General features: G+C 28.4%; 1 protein-coding gene across 7 annotated transcripts in view; it reads right to left on the bottom strand.

Annotated features, from left to right (window-relative positions):
* The window catches only part of Mvl (solute carrier family member malvolio), a 188,118-nt gene that overhangs the window by 85,893 nt on the left and 85,372 nt on the right, over positions 1–16,853 (bottom strand). For all 7 annotated transcript variants that reach the window (XM_075354613.1, XM_075354885.1, XM_075354680.1 and 4 more), the window contains one exon: positions 1,477–1,647. In XM_075354613.1, coding sequence (XP_075210728.1) covers positions 1,477–1,647 — 171 coding nt within the window. The remainder of the gene's footprint in view (positions 1–1,476; positions 1,648–16,853) is intronic.

Consider the following 16,853-nt stretch of genomic DNA (forward strand, 5'->3'; position numbering starts at 1 on the left):
ACCAAACAGCAACAGTAACAATCGAAGAACATAAAAGAAGCCGTAATAAGAAAGGGAGTCCGACAAGGATGTTCCCTATCTCCGTTAATTTTTAATCTTTACATGGAACTAGCAGTTAATGATGTTAAAGAACAATTTAGATTCGGAGTAACAGTACAAGGTGAAAAGATAAAGATTCTATGATTTGCCGATGATATAGTAATTCTAGCCGAGAGTTAAAAGGATTTAGAAGAAACAATGAACGGCATAGATGAAGTCCTACTCAAGAACTATCGCATGAATATAAACAAGAACAAAACAAAAGTAATGAAATGTAATAGAAATAACAAAGATGGACCGCTGAATGTGAAAATAGGAGGAGAAAAGATTATGGAGGTAGAAGAATTTTGTTATTTGGGAAGTAGAATTACTAAAGATGGACGAAGCAGGAGCGATATAAAATTCCAAATAGCACGAGCTAAACGAGCCTTCAGTAGGAAATATAATTTGTTTACATCAAAAATTAATTTAAATGTCAGGAAAAGATTTCTGAAAGTGTATGTTTGGAGCGTCGCTTTATGTGGAAGTGAAACTTGGACGATCGGAGTATCTGAGAAGAAAAGATTAGAAGCTTTCGAAATGCGGTGCTATAGGAGAATGTTAAAAATCAGATGGGTGGATAAAGTGACAAATGAAGAGGAATTGCGGCAAATAGATGAAGAATGAAGCATTTGGAAAAATATAGTTAAAAGAAGAGAGGCCACATACTAAGGCATCCTGGAATAGTCGCTTTAATATTGGAAGGACAGGTAGAAGGAAAAAATTGTGTAGGCAGGCCACGTTTGGAATATGTAAAACAAATTGTTAGGGATGTAGGATGTAGAGGGTATACTGAAATGAAACGACTAGCACTAGATAGGAAATCTTGGAGAGCTGCATCAAACCAGTCAAATGACTGAAGAAGAAAAAAAAGGCGATTAGTGCGACACCAAACACATAGACGTACATACGTACATCCAGAAAATTTCCATCCCGTTTTTTTGGGGTTCCTTATGTGTCAAAATGTAAAGATACGGTGTAAATCGCATATGCCCAAACTGAACCGATTACAATAATCTCCCTTCTAAAGCTATAGTCCTGGAAGAGTAACGAAAAGTAATCTATTATTTATGAGATTCTATATCTGTATTTGCATGTTTTTACTTACGTTTACGAACTACAGCTGTATTATTTTAACTTAAAATTAACTTATAATATGCAATTATTAACTACATTTGTGCTGAAAAATTGTAAATCTAATAAACAATAAAGTAAATTATAATCTGATTTATTCTGCTTTATCAGAACAAAAGTGTTTGATATTTTCTCTTTTATGTTCTTTCACTAACTCTTTCAGTAGAGAACGGTTTATTTGACTATCATTAAGGAAAAAACAGATTATTCAATGTCATAAAAAAAGTAACAGAACGATTTTTAAAAAAAATTATAATTTCTTACCGTCTCTGTTTCAGGAATACAGACTTTTGCCTCCTTAAAATACGTTTGTTTAGATGAAAAGTGGGCAAGGTTAGTATGTTCATCAGGTGGTGGTCTGGTTGTTACACGTTTTTCTACCTGACTATTTATGTTACCTTCACCTCTTCCATCCTCTGTATAATCCATTGTTGGCTATAACAAAAAAAAAACAAAAAAACTATATTTTAAACAAATAATGCATACATATACAGAATGATTCCAAATTGCACGCCAATGTCTCAGGAGATGATTCTATAGCCAAAAATAATAAAAAAAACTTCATTTAAACGTAGGTCAGAAAACGGTTTGTTAGCGAGGTTCGGTTCGCGAAACATTTAACCCCGGTTTCTGCTCCATATGTGAAATTAAACAGTACCAAAATTCTTGGAGTAACAAATGGAGGGGTAAATCTTACGCTTTCTTATGGTTTTTGATCTAAGAAATCGAGTAAAAGTGATCTCAGATTTTTATCTCGCTTAGGTTTTAAGAAAAACGGTGTAAAACATGAAAACGTATTGCCAAGAATTCTATAAGATTTGTACCTCTCTCCATCGAACCTTGGCGGTAAGAAAAAACTGCCTATGAAATTAACAAAAAGACTAATTAAACGAAGAAATGCGTCGGAAATGATTTGTCGCACTCACACCGGGATTTTGTTCTATCCAAGTGCGAGTATTTTGATAATTTACAACGGCATTTCTTGAAAAACAGGATTCATCAATAATTAGAATATTACTTAGGAAATCGAGATGACGTTCACCATTTTCTAATTAACCATCGACAGAATTTCATCCGTTTATCAAAATCAGGTGGTAATAACTCTTGTACACATGTTATGTGGAATGCGTATAATTGTTGCTCTCGCCTCGTTCGACACTTATTTCTTAGTGAAACATGAAAGCGATGCGACAACCTTCTGCTGCTTGAGGTGGGGTATAATTAATTGTACCTCTTCAGCATTGGAATTTCTCACAAAACTTTCACGACCAGCATCGAATCGTGATTTAAGCATACCTGTTTCTCGAACTCGCTTCTCCAAAACATCAAATGTTTTGCGATCCAGTACTCTTCCATCTGGAAAATTTTCCCGATATTCACGTACAGCAGCCAATCCGCTTTAATTTACTTTACTGTAAATTAACTTGTACGTCAACTATCCGATTGAAAACAAATTTGTAGTAACATCCACTGAGAATGTCTGACCGAATAATAACAGCTCAAATAAATATTCAAATGCAAGATACTATGCAAAACATTTAATTGATGATCGGCTATTATTGCCAACCTATGAAAAAATAAAAATTTTTAATAAGTTTCACAAGGCGGTCTTTCAAATTTGTTTTTATAATTTTTAGCGTTTGAATGTAAACTGTTCTTTTTAAAATCTTATCGCTTTTCCGATCCGGTTTGTGCGTTTTGTTTCTAATTAAAATAGAACTTCTCAAATTCGTGTTTAATTTTAATACATTTACATCAATTTTCTCAGAATTAATTAAATTCTCAACAAAAGTTAACTAAAAGTCTTTTATTTGTTTATAGTATAATTAATCGACAAAGTTATTTTATTCCAAACCTAAAAAAGTACGTTCTCCAACAAAACGTTTTTGTGTTTTAACTTGTTTTTTGATAGCGACCATAATTTGGTGATAATGAAATGTAGATTGGGGTTTAAAAACCTGAAGAAAAGGTGTCAGATGAATCGGTGGAATTTAGAGAAGCTTGAGAAAGAGTAGGTAAAGAAGATTTTTGAGGAGGACATCGCAAGAGGCCTGAGTAAAAAAGATAAGGTAGAAAATGTAGAAGAAGAATGGAAGAATGTTAAAAAGGAAATTCTTAAATCAGCAGAAGCAAACTAAGGCGGAATAAAGAGAACTGGTAGAGAAACATGGGTTTCAGACGATATATTGCAGCTGATGGATGAACGTAGAAAATATAAGAATGCTAGTGATGAAGAAAGTAAAAGGAACTATCGGCAATTAAGAAATGCTATAAACAGGAAGTGCAAACTGGCGAAAGAAGAGTGCATTAAAGAAAAGTGTTCAGAAGTGGAAAGAGAAATGAACATTGGTAAAATAGACGGAGCATATAGGAAAGTTAAGGAAAATTTTGGGGTACATAAATTAAAAACTAATAATGCGTTAAACAAAGATGGTACACCAATATATAATACGAAAGGTAAAGTCAATAGATGGGTGGAATATATTGAAGACTTATACGGAGGAAATTAATTATAAAATGGTGTTATAGAGGAAGAAGAGGAAGTTGAGGAGATGAAATGGGAGAAACAATACTGAGATCTGAATTTAAGAGAGCATTAAAAGATTTAAATGGCAGAAAGGCTCCTGGAATAGATGGAATACCTGTAGAATTACTGCGCAGTGCAGGTGAGGAAGCGATTATACAAACTGGTGTGTAATATTTATGAAAAAGGGGAATTTCCATCAGACTTCAAAAAAAGTGTTACAGTAATGATAACAAAGAAAGCAGGGGCAGATAAATGTGAAGAATACAGAACAATTAGTTTAACTAGTCGTGCATCAAAAATCTTAACTAGAATTCTATACAGAAGAATTGAGAGGAGAGTGGATGAAGTGTTAGGAGAAGACCAATTTGGTTTCAGGAAAAGTATAGGGACAAGGGAAGCAATTTTAGGCCTCAGATTAAAGAAAAACAAACCAACATACTTGGCGTTTATAGACCTAGAAAAGGCATTCGATAACGTAGACTGGAATAAAATGTTCAGCATTTTAAAAAAATTAGGGTTCAAATACAGAGATAGAAGAACAATTGCTAACATGTACAGGAACCAAACAGCAACAGTAACAATTGAAGAACATAAGAAAGAAGCCGTAATAAGAAAGGGAGTCCGACAAGGATGTTCCCTATCTCCGTTACTTTTTAATCTTTACATGGAACTAGCAGTTAATGATGTTAAAGAACAATTTAGATTCGGAGTAACAGTACAAGGTGAAAAGATAAAGACGCTACGATTTGCTGATGATATAGTAATTCTAGCCGACAGTAAAAAGGATTTAGAAGAAACAATGAACGGCATAGATGAAGTCCTACGCAAGAACTATCGCATGAAAATAAACAAGAACAAAACAAAAGTAATGAAACGCAGTAGAAATAACAAAGATGGTCCATCTTTGTTATTTCTACTGCATATTTTACTACATATTACTACATATTTTCACATTCAGCGGTCCACTGAATGTGAAAATATGAGGAGAAAAGATTATGGAGGTAGAAGAATTTTGCTATTTGGGAAGTAGAATTACTAAAGATGGACGAAGCAGGAGCGATATAAAATTCCAAATAGCACGAGCTAAATGAGCCTTCAGTAGGAAATATAATTTGTTTACATCAAAAATTAATTTAAATGTCAGGAAAAGATTTCTGAAAGTGTATGTTTGGAGTATCGCTTTATATGGAAGTGAAACTTGGACGATCGGAGTATCTGAGAAGAAAAGATTAGAAGCTTTTGAAATGCGGTGCTATAGGAGAATGTTAAAAATCAGATGGGTGGATAAAGTGACCAATGAAGAGGTATTGCGGCAAATAGATGAAGAAAGAAGCATTTGGAAAAATATAGTTAAAAGAAGAGACAGACTTACAGGCCGCATACTAAGGCATCCTGGAATAGTCGCTTTAATATTGGAAGGACAAGTAGAAGGAAAAAATTGTGTAGGCAGGCCACGTTTGGAATATGTAAAACAAATTGTTAGGGATGTAGGATGTAGAGGGTATACTAAAATGAAACGACTAGCACTAGATAGGGAATATTGGAGAGCTGCATCAAACCAGTCAAATGACTGAAGACAAAAAAAAAAAACTCAAGGTAATGTTAGTGACAAATTAACCATACACATATAATCTTCATATGATTAATGATAATTAAGAATGTAGAAATTCATACAGTAAATAAACAATTAAGAAAAATTTATTTTAAAATCCTGTTATGTCAGTGAAATTAACACAGATCAGAGAAAATAAATTCGCTTTTCATAGGATACGTAAAATATGTTATGTTCACTAAAACTGAGAAGGAAAAGGAAACAATATACTTCAAAATGTGTTGTAGAAGAATCCATCCAAGTTTAATGTCGGAATAAATAAAAAGAAAAACAAGGATTGGCACAATCCTCCATTAAACCGTTAAACATAAGAAATATTTGGGAATGCTTGTACTATTACATGTTAATAAAGTAGATGATGTATTCTGGTTGTCAGAACGTGGTTTAAAAAGTAAATAAATTTTTGGAATTAAATTTTAGTCTCGTTACTATAGGTAATAATATAACAAGAATGAAATATTAATTTATGCTAAACGAGGTTTAGTAGTAATAATTTTATACGCTGTATAAAAAAATAACAAAATCGGGTCTGAAAGGAAATTTAAATACACAGCATCCAAGTTTAAATTATACTATCTACCTTACTATACTAATAAAATCCTACCTGATAAAATTCAAATTTTTAGAGCTACGTTAGAATCTAGTTTTGAACATCTCAAACAGATAACTAAGAATTTGAAATTATTACAATATATATCTAAGTAAAGATACTTGTTCTTCAACAGTACATTATTTTAACTTATAATTACAAAATACACAGTAGAGAACCGGCTCCCTCTATCGATGAAAAAGTACTTAAGGTATAAATATTTAAAAAGACAATCGGATAGTTGTTTTGTTTATTAGAGTTAAAATACATTTATAAATTTACAAAAAATGCATGAATTTGCAGACCTATCAATTACAATTTTATGTTTAATTCTACTTCGGTTTATATTAAACTAAATATTTTATAAAGTATTTTTATAACATCGACTTTGTGAATATTTATGCAAATTTTAATTACAAATAAAAACTTAAAATAATCTTTTTGTTATTTACAATATCATTTTGCAGTAACTAATACTCAGGTGTTATTGTATCAAAACTATCAAATTTATTCCGTGTTCTAATTGAAAATTTACTTTAGATATAAATCGACACAGTAAATTATTAATATAACAAATTTCACTAATACTTTACTAAGTATATTAAACACACAAGACATTCTTTACTAATAGGAACTATACATACCAGTGATTCCCAAAGTGGGGACTACTACTCCTGAGCACTTGGTACATTCTAGGGGATACGAAGGAGGTGTTGGTTATAACTTCAATTTTATAAAAGCTAAGTTATAAAATTCCGGGGCTAAAACTTAAATAATTTGGAAAATTAAAAAAAAAAAAATAAATAAATAAAAATACTTTAATTTAAAATACGTTCACAAAAAACCGATAAAGTTATTCTACTCTGGCAAAGAGAGTAATGGGCTTCACCCTCACTGAAGGAAGAAAATAAACTAAATTTCAAAACTATGCGAAACCATTATGATGTTTAATTATTTACTAAATATAGACTATACCCCACTTTCAAAATAAAATTACGTAAATTTTTTAAATATGTGACCTATTTTGGCCCATAAATAAGAAAGTTTTTGTGGTAAATGAAAAAAAATTTTTTGTATTCATCCTTTATTTAATTTAGTATCCGACAGGATATAACATCTGTGCCACAAAGTTTATACGCCTCTTAAGAGATATTGACCTGCCCAAATACATAACTGAATTGAAACACTAATGTAATGGAATCATCTAATAAGTACAAGAATGTGGCTTCGATTCCAGAAACAAACACAGAGAAAAGTATTTTTTTCTCCCCGCCGCTTTATCGGTGTTTCAATAACACCATAATAACATCTCAAAGTATCATCCTGACTACCTAAGAGGCATTAAATTATGAGAAAAACTTTACCTAACCTTTGAATAAAATTTTGAAATACATAACTCATGACGTTTCTCTTCCCGCCTACTAGACTGATGTTGAAAAGAATTGCGAGGCATTAATATCCCATACACAGAAATCAATATGTTCATTTTCATCCAAATTGGTTCAATCAGCCTTTTTTTTTGTTTAACCTTCAGAACTACTGTTAGGTATTGCCTTAGCGGATGAGTTGAATGATCTGTAGCATATGTGAAAATGCCATGCCTGTCCGGGATTCGAACCTGGGATCTCCAGATGAAAGGCTGAAATACTACCTCGGGCCATGGAGGCCTGCAGTCTGGAGATACCTAGTAAAAAACAACCTGACATATATACATGTATGTATGTACATACACCTTCCAGAGTTAATAACGCTAAAATTGAGTTTTTGGTTAGAAGGGATTGTGAAACATCAAGATCTACAAAACTTCAATATGCAAAATTTGACCTGTTTAGCATACTTTGCCTTACACAGCAAACTGTACAGTTCTACAACTTAAAATATAGTTTGAAAATTTATAGATTTTTGCATAATAACATGTTTAAAATCCTTAAGAGTACTTTCGGTGAAATTTATTATTAAAATAACGTTTTAAGTTTATGGACTGTTTTGTATAATCAGCAAGTAAATGCAAATAACTACTTTTTACAGAGAAAGAGGTTTATTTTAAGAGGGAAGTGAATTTTATACAACTATTTCACAAAATATAAAATTCACAAATTGATGTAGTATTAATTTAATTTGGTTTTGAACGTAACATAATGATATAGTTCAAAGCTAATTCTTATATAAATTTTATGTAAAATTTGCTAATATCATCCACCCAAGATGCTTCAAATGAAGTTGAATGTACAACCTGAATTGGTTTCTAATTATTGAACATGATAAATACGTATCCAAAACCTGTAAACAAACTTCTAATTGGATTTCACTGGTTTAAGCTAACTTGTTAAAAAAGCTTCCTGATGCTGAACTGATTACCTAGTAATAAAGATATAATTTTGAAAAGAAGATATATTACAAAAAGCTTTATGAATAAATATTTAAATAGTCATCTCTCATGAGTTTAAAAAAAGGTCATCTCTTAGAACTGGTATATTGTTTAGCCAGCCATACTGTCACATTATTATGGCTGTTATTTATTATCCGGATGTTATTTTTTTTAAGTATAGAGGTATATCCAAACTGCACTATGAATAAACTAAATTCTGTTTTGTGTATCTTCATCTAGAATAGATTTTAAATCAATCAGTATAAATAACAATCAAACTTAATTTAAATGTTATAATCAAGTTATTACATTTTAATGATTGTCATCTCACTGCTGTCCTGTTTTATGAAATAAAAAGTAAATATATTTACTTAATATAGAACACATTTAATACCGATTATTAATAGCTGCTCAACCTGTCTAGTCGCTAGACAAATGGCTTCTAAATGAACTGCCCTAGAGATCAACTAATGACAAGAGCCTAGCAGAAATTGTTCACTAATCATTTTATACCTTGTTAAAATACGAATAAAAATCAAACAAGCTAATAAAAAAATAAGTTAACAGCAGATACTAACTTTTGTATTATCATGTTATGCTCTATTGTAAAAAAAAGTTGTAAAGCTATATACAACTATTTATATAATCTTATCTAATTTGATTTACAGAGAGTTTCCATGAAATCTTAATGTGATAACAGGCCTTAGAAAAAAAATCATTGCAACTTTATACAATTATCTGGTAATAAAATAAAAAACACAATCAAAGATTGTGTTTTATTCATAAGTGATGCATAATACACATTATACACAATGCTTATAAACGTGCTATTCCACAGTTAGTAAAATGAACTGCTCCCACATTTGTGTAAAGGTTTAAGAAAAACTGTGGGAAAACCTTGATTATAGCAGCATCGCAATGTGCAAAATTTATCAATACAAAAGAATAGTAGTTAAAGATCATATTAATAAATATAAATAACAAACCTATATATAAAATAATACTGAGGAAAATATATGAATATAAAAAATAAAATCAGAACAGAACAAAAAGAAAAATTTTGAAGAGATTAATTGAAAAGTATCAAAAGTATCTGGGTATGTTTGAGATGCAGAAAATTCAACTTTAAATAATTATTACTAGTATTACTCATTAGGAATGATATTTTTTTCTGGAAAAGAGAATCTTTTAATTCTTAATAAACTCATAAACTGGAAGTTTAAATGTTAGGTAATTTATTAAAAATGGGAATAAAAGTTTAATAAGACTATCTTAAATACTATGTATGCATTGTTACACAAAAAGAGTCCTCTTGCCTGATTTAGTGAAAACAATTTTTTTTTAAATAAAAATTACTTTAGAAATGTTAAGATACTCATTTAATAGATAACAGTTAACATCAGTATTACTGTAAAATTACAACTGTCAAACAATATGGCAAACATGTAAGTAAAAAATACCAAGTAGTAGACAATTTAAAATAATTTATTTTTTTAATGAACTAATGTTTGAATGTACAGATGAGTTTTGATGAAATAATTATCAAAATATATATAATAATTAATATATAAATAGATATAATAATTAATCAAAATAATTAACAAGGAGATAATTATACATAAATTATTCAATCAGTAATTTTAAAAGCTACACTTACTTAAACATTTAATACGAAGTTTTAACAAGGTAAAAATAGCACAAACATTAATAAAATTTGCTTTATTTTTAAGTTTATTTCTAATAAAGCTACAGAAGATAGCTTTATTACAAATTCATGATAAAACTTCATGATAATCACAACTGATAACATCATAACATGATAATCATCATAATCATGAACTTAATGATAAAACATGAATTGTAGGGACATACTTTCAAAATTATAAGCAGACACAAATATTATTACTTACAAAATTATAAGCAGACACAAATATTATCAACTTATAAAACACTGAATATTAAACTTAATTAGTTATTTCTGATACTAAATTAACATTAATAAGAGATAATCTAAGATGTAATTATTCTTTAGAAAAAAAAAAATTCTTTAAATGAAGATAAAATAACATGTGTTAAATGAAGTTATCGCGTAATATAAATCAACAATAGCAGAATGTATTGTGTATTTTCATGTGTACACTGAAACTAGTGAATAAAAAATAACTACTAATAAGATGCATGATTATGTTTGACATAAAGATAAAATAGAATAAATTCCAAATGGTGTTATTGTTTTCAGATAAATAATAACATTATTTTGACAACATGGACTACAGATGTTATAAATAGCAGAAAATCATTAAAATGCATCACTAAGTTGTGTTTTAAAAAACATAACATCTTTCTAAAGAGTATGAGTACGTGCGCACACACACACACACACACACACAGAGAGAACAGGGTGGGGAGGAGTGGGGGAAGACAGAGAGAGATTAGAGATAAACCAAAAGGTCAATAATTTACTTAATAACAAAACAATAACTTTTTAATGGGTTCCCTGAAATTTAGAAATAAATATGCCTTTTCAAACCTGCTAGCAAAGAAAGAAGGTACATAATACATTATAAACTAAACAAGTGCCACTCACCTTTAACACAACCAGAAGACAAAAAAGAACAAAATACTAAAAATGTCCTCAAAAGATAACTTCTTTTAAGATTCTTATAAACATATTCCTAATATATTAGAATTACTCACGATTAAGAATAGGAAACTAATGGGGGAGAATCTTATGAGGATACTCCTTGTAATATATAATTTTAACAAACAAGCAAAGGACATTGGAAGTACTAAGAAAAATAATTTAAGTACACAAAAAAATAGATTGGAGCAAACTTCTGATATAACACACGGACATGAAAATCTTATTCTACACCTCCACTGGACTAAGATCTATAAAAAGTCTAACCGGTGCACTCTTGGTAAACAACAGAACATAGCAATACACAAAAGATCATCTTTTTCTCAAAAAGATGATCTTTTGTGCATAATACGATAAGGCCATACCAAAAAGTAAATAAATAATAGATAATTTGCAAATTTATTAACATGCCAGAAGAAAAAATGCAGACATCTACAATCAGAAAACAATGGTAACACTATTCTAAAATTTTTGTTAAACTTTCTTTCTGTATTTAATTCAAACAATTTAACAATTCAATAACATAACTTTATACATACTAGAAAGACATAAAAAAAAATTATAACCAACATTTATTCATAACAATAATAAATAGATTAAATAAACAAATTGTACAGTTATAATATATGGTATAATTCACAAAAAATGATGACTAACTTGCAAAAAAAAAAGGAATTCTACAAAAGCTAATCTATTGCAAGAGTATTTTCATTTTATAAAATTAACTCTGTGGTGCAAAGTCATATTAAATTGCAGAACAAAAAATGTACAGAAAGTTTTGTTTTCTACCTCCAATTTTAGAATTGCTTCAGGAATCAAACTGTAATGTCATCCTCCTTAAAAATTCAAGCATTTATTCTTTAATTTCCCACTACTTATCAAAATTATACATTTGAATTCAATATAAATCAGTAAACACTTAAGAAGATAATGGCACTCCAATAACCCTTACAGGAAGCAACTCTAAACTTTACAGCTAGTAACTGATGACTCAACTAGCCGATTCACTCAACTTTGTAAGTATATAAAACTGGAATATTTTTGGCCAAGGGAATGGACAGATGTTTTTGCACACACAAAATAAAGATATTCTTATGAAATTTCAGCACTTTTATAGAAGTAAAGCAACTACATATTGCTAACCGATTGGAAACCTGAATGCGTTAATTAATAATACAAAACATAATTTGTTTCTTTACAAGAAAAAAATATTCAATGATTTTTCTCTACTGGTATTCATCTTATGAGTTCTGTATTCTGAATGTACTTTTCAAAATATAATTTTGAATATCCTTCTGTATCACAACATTTCAAAAGCCTTATTATTTTTCCTTTCTGCTCTTCCTTCTGCCTATAATTTGCTACCGTAAATTTTTACATGCCACATAACTATTCTTTAAATTTCTTTCAAATTCTTGTATTTATATCTCATACTAGCCTTTCACTTGGCCAGTCAGCTTTTGATGTATTTTTTCTTATCTACCTTTTATAATCTTATATCTAAATAAAAAACTTTCATGACAACTGTTAAATATTGTGCCTCCTAAATTAAAATTATATTCCTCATAGTCTTTCTTTCAACCTTTATTTTATCTTTAATCATTTTTGAACTCATTTTCTTTGTGAGCAATAAATTTCAATGACTGTTTATTTCTTCTAACTCACTTTTTGTTTCTGTCAGAAGAACAATGAATCGACTAATGTTTCCTTGTTATTTATTTTATTTTCTTAGAAACTTAGTCTGCTTTTAGATTTACCTTTCAGTAAATCTTACCTTTAAGGTAAGGTTACACAGAATATCTTCTGTGTACTATAGATTTTACTTCTTCTGCACACAATCATATGCACACAAACCTAAATACATTTGCTAGTTTTGTAAATTATTAAGGAAATAACAATATTAAATAACAAGAAAAATTCAAAACTTATAAAAATTACATTCTTTGTTCTTTAAAACAATAAAATTTTGTGTACTCACATGGAGTACATAACATCTCACTAATCAGTTTATATTTATTTCATTGTTTATTTAATTTCACAAAAATTTATCACAAGAAAGTCATAAACATTTAATTACTAGATTTTAACAATCTATCAAATTTCAACAGTGTGATGACAACATTGTAACTTTAGTTATCTATTTCTTTTTTTTATTTTACAAAAAGCTTAAAATTGATAAGCAGCTATAAAATGAAGTGTTGTGAAGTTGCTTCAAAGTATTTTTTTTTAATTGTATTAAGCGACACAATTCATCATTTATAAATACCATAAGGAAAAGTTAAAATATTTTAAAAATAAAATAGTTATATAATTTAACACAAATTTGATATGTTTGAAAGAAAATTAGTTACTGCAACAAGAACAAAATTCTTGGTTATAACAATATTAAAAAATAAAACAAAATTATATCACCATTTAAGCCATATGTATTTCTAAGAATTAATTATTCTTAATACAAATTATAAAAAAATTAAATCATTCAGCCTACTTTTGAGATCTGGAGGTAAAGTCCTTGTAAAGTAATATAATTCTAAAATGTATATAGTAAATTAAAAAAAAAAACAACATAAAAATATGCTGTAATATTTAAGAATATTTTTGGATGGCAAGTAGTTTTATAATTTACCCTTGTTGCTATAATTTATATTTAAAACTGAATGGTTCAGATATTCAACATTATTCAATACTATCATTAAAAACCAACATTTACTAAAAAGGGACTTTATTATATTAATTTTTTTTTTTAAATTCAAAGCAGAATCTAAATACTTAAGATTTTTGGTACAAATGTTTAATATGTCAATAATTAAAGAAGTTCAGATGATAAATATATGTAATATATATATATATATATATATATATATATACTATGTTGGTGGAAAATTGTGTTATACTTTTGTCTTATATATATAAATGAAATTAAATGTAGTGTAATCATTATGAAAGACAAAGTACAATAAAAACATGTAACTTATTATGGTCATTAATTGATTACTTTATACACATAAAAAAAATTCTTCAACCTCATACATCAACTTTATGTAAGATGAATGACATATTTAATCTAAGCCAATTTATGATCTGTACTATACAACTATGATCTCTGTATGTAGTGATTACATTTTGGATGCTGGTTTTGAAATTATTACAAAATAAATTCCTATAAAGATAATTTCATGAAAGTTTAATTTTGAAATTAGGTTAGCAAAACATCTGATTTCTGCTCTAGGGTAAAATAAAGTTTTACTGAAACTCTTGGCAGTTGGTCATTGAATAAAAATAGTAATTCAAAACACTGACTTTGAATGACTCTAAATATCAAATGATTAACTTTCAAATTATGAAAATTTATTTCCCATAGATCTTTTGAAACTAATTATCTGCTCCTTCTTAGTGTAAGAATTTTTCCCACTAATGGGTTCATTAATTTGCTACTACACAATATCTGTCTTTATCTTTCAAAAAAATGAGGTAAAACTGGGGCGAGTCAGATATTCTTTTTCGTAAATAATAGTTTCTATCACACAAGTCTCAGTAGTGAACAAAGTAATGACATAACTTGTAGATAAATTCCAATGGGTTAAGCGTACTGATATGCAGTAGAATATTTAGCTCAGTAAAGAAAGCAGTGGGAAATACTTCACATTTTATTTTCCCTAGAAAGGCTGGTTATTTTTGGGAATGCCTATTTTAGAAGAGACTGTTGTTTCATTTACATCAAAAATTAATTACAGAATAATTCTTTGACTCATCTAATAACCTATAAGTATTACTTTCAATAGTACAACAAACAGTAATAACTCGCTAACTACAACTACCTAAAAATAAAATTCTTATTCTTTTATGTGCCTGTACAAGGCACAATTGCACCATACATCATTTAATTATGGAGATTTATAGGGGACCTGTTTATTAAAATAGAATATTGACCATCAGCATTATTTTCACTTTACACTCATCTATTTTCCAAGATACTAAAACCGAAGTTTTTCAGGTGCTGTAATATTATGGTTATTAACAATTTATCATCTTTCCCAGAATTAAATACTTACTATTACACTATTTTAAATAAACACACATTTTATTTTACTGTATTCTATTTTACATTATAAATACAAATATCTATTTATAAAATATATTTTTTATCTAAATTCTATTACTAATCTATTATTAATATCTAATATCTGTTTTATTATAAACACATATATAGCAGAGTCGTTCTAGCAAGGCGCTTTTTTTCTCTACTTACAGCCATATATCTCCTCTCCACAAGTGCAGCTATATTTTATTTTATGTTATTCTATTATTCATAATAATACAGCAGAGATTAAACCTAATATTCATAATTTAAAAGTATTCGTAACTAAAATTTAATTTAGTAAAACCCAAACCTAAGCGTGATCGCTTTCTGAAAATAAAATTTACAGGGAAATCTAAGTAATAGAAGTTTTACAAAATTAAACAAGTATAACAGTACTATTTTTCAGAGTAAATAACACTTCAATAAATTAAATAACAAATAAAAACGGTCAATAAAAAAAAAAATTCACAGAACACTGGTTACTAATAAAAATACAACTAAGTCAAGGTTGTAAAAATAGACTATATTTATAGAAATGGTAACAATAATTAATTACAACCGAAAAGAAAATCCAAGGTACAACTCAATTTTCACTTTAATTTAAAACTGCATAGCTGAAATGAAATATCAATTTCACACTTTCCATTTCAAAATCATTTTTAAGTAGCTATTGTACAAATAGCTATTGTAGTTTGTTTTTATGATAAAATAACTAACTGGCATATTTTAATCATAACTCAGTATAATATATAAGCAAGGGCAATATATGAATTCATTATTCATAATAATAGAAATAATGTTACAAGAAAACAATTGGCTCAGTGAAACCTCATATGTAAACTTCATGCCCTAGATTTAATTAAATAACTGTGACTTAATATAATTAATTTTAAACAAATTTTATTTTATATTTCAATTCCACTCACACAGACTTAAATTAAAATTAAAAACTTTTAGCAAATCAACCAGTTTTTCAAAAACCCAAAACATTACTGGCAAATATATTATTACAGTTCGGTTTGAAACCATATTGAAAATAATAAAACACGCAAAAATCGGGTAAAGATGAAAACTGTATTTTTGTACACTTTAATCATTTAATTACAAATCTGATTTTAATTTAATGAAATTTTTTATACCTCAACAAACAGTAATTAGCTTAGCATCAAATTTTACCAAAAAATATGGTTCAGGTAATCAAAATTTATGGAGTATTAATTGATTATATAAATAGATAACTTCGATTTAAAAATTAATTTTAGTCTAAACAAGCTGAAATGATAATCTAGGAGGAGAAAAACAAAAACTCCATTTGGCTTATAAACAAAACAGCAGTTGGGGCTGGAGAAAATGAATACTAAAGAACAGCAGTATTAAGTAATACAGAAAGTAAGTAAATATCAACAAAACAAATGAACGAGAACAAGTTATACAGAAAAAATCAACATGCTGAAAATGGAGTAGTCAAGACTTCTATAACTTTTACAAGAGATTTTACAAATTTTATAGCTTAATTCTTTTAACACGTACAATCAACATTTAAGATTAAGGACATCTTTGTTATTATCTTTCAATAAGAAACAAATAAATATTAATCAGGACTACGATAAATTTATCCCGCAGGTTTTGTTAAGATAATAATTCAGACAATTTTTTAAGAATAAATAAGCAGACAAAAATCAGGATGATTAGATTATTTTCTTCACTTTTGAATAAACAAGGATATTATAAGAAACTCTGGGAAAAAGATTAATTTCATGTAAGAGATTATAATCGTTTATAATAAAATACGAGTATCTATAAATTACTACATTTTTTAACTT

Source organism: Lycorma delicatula, chromosome 1 (assembly GCF_047948215.1).
Source record: "Lycorma delicatula isolate Av1 chromosome 1, ASM4794821v1, whole genome shotgun sequence".
NCBI classification, from domain to species: domain Eukaryota; kingdom Metazoa; phylum Arthropoda; class Insecta; order Hemiptera; family Fulgoridae; genus Lycorma; species Lycorma delicatula.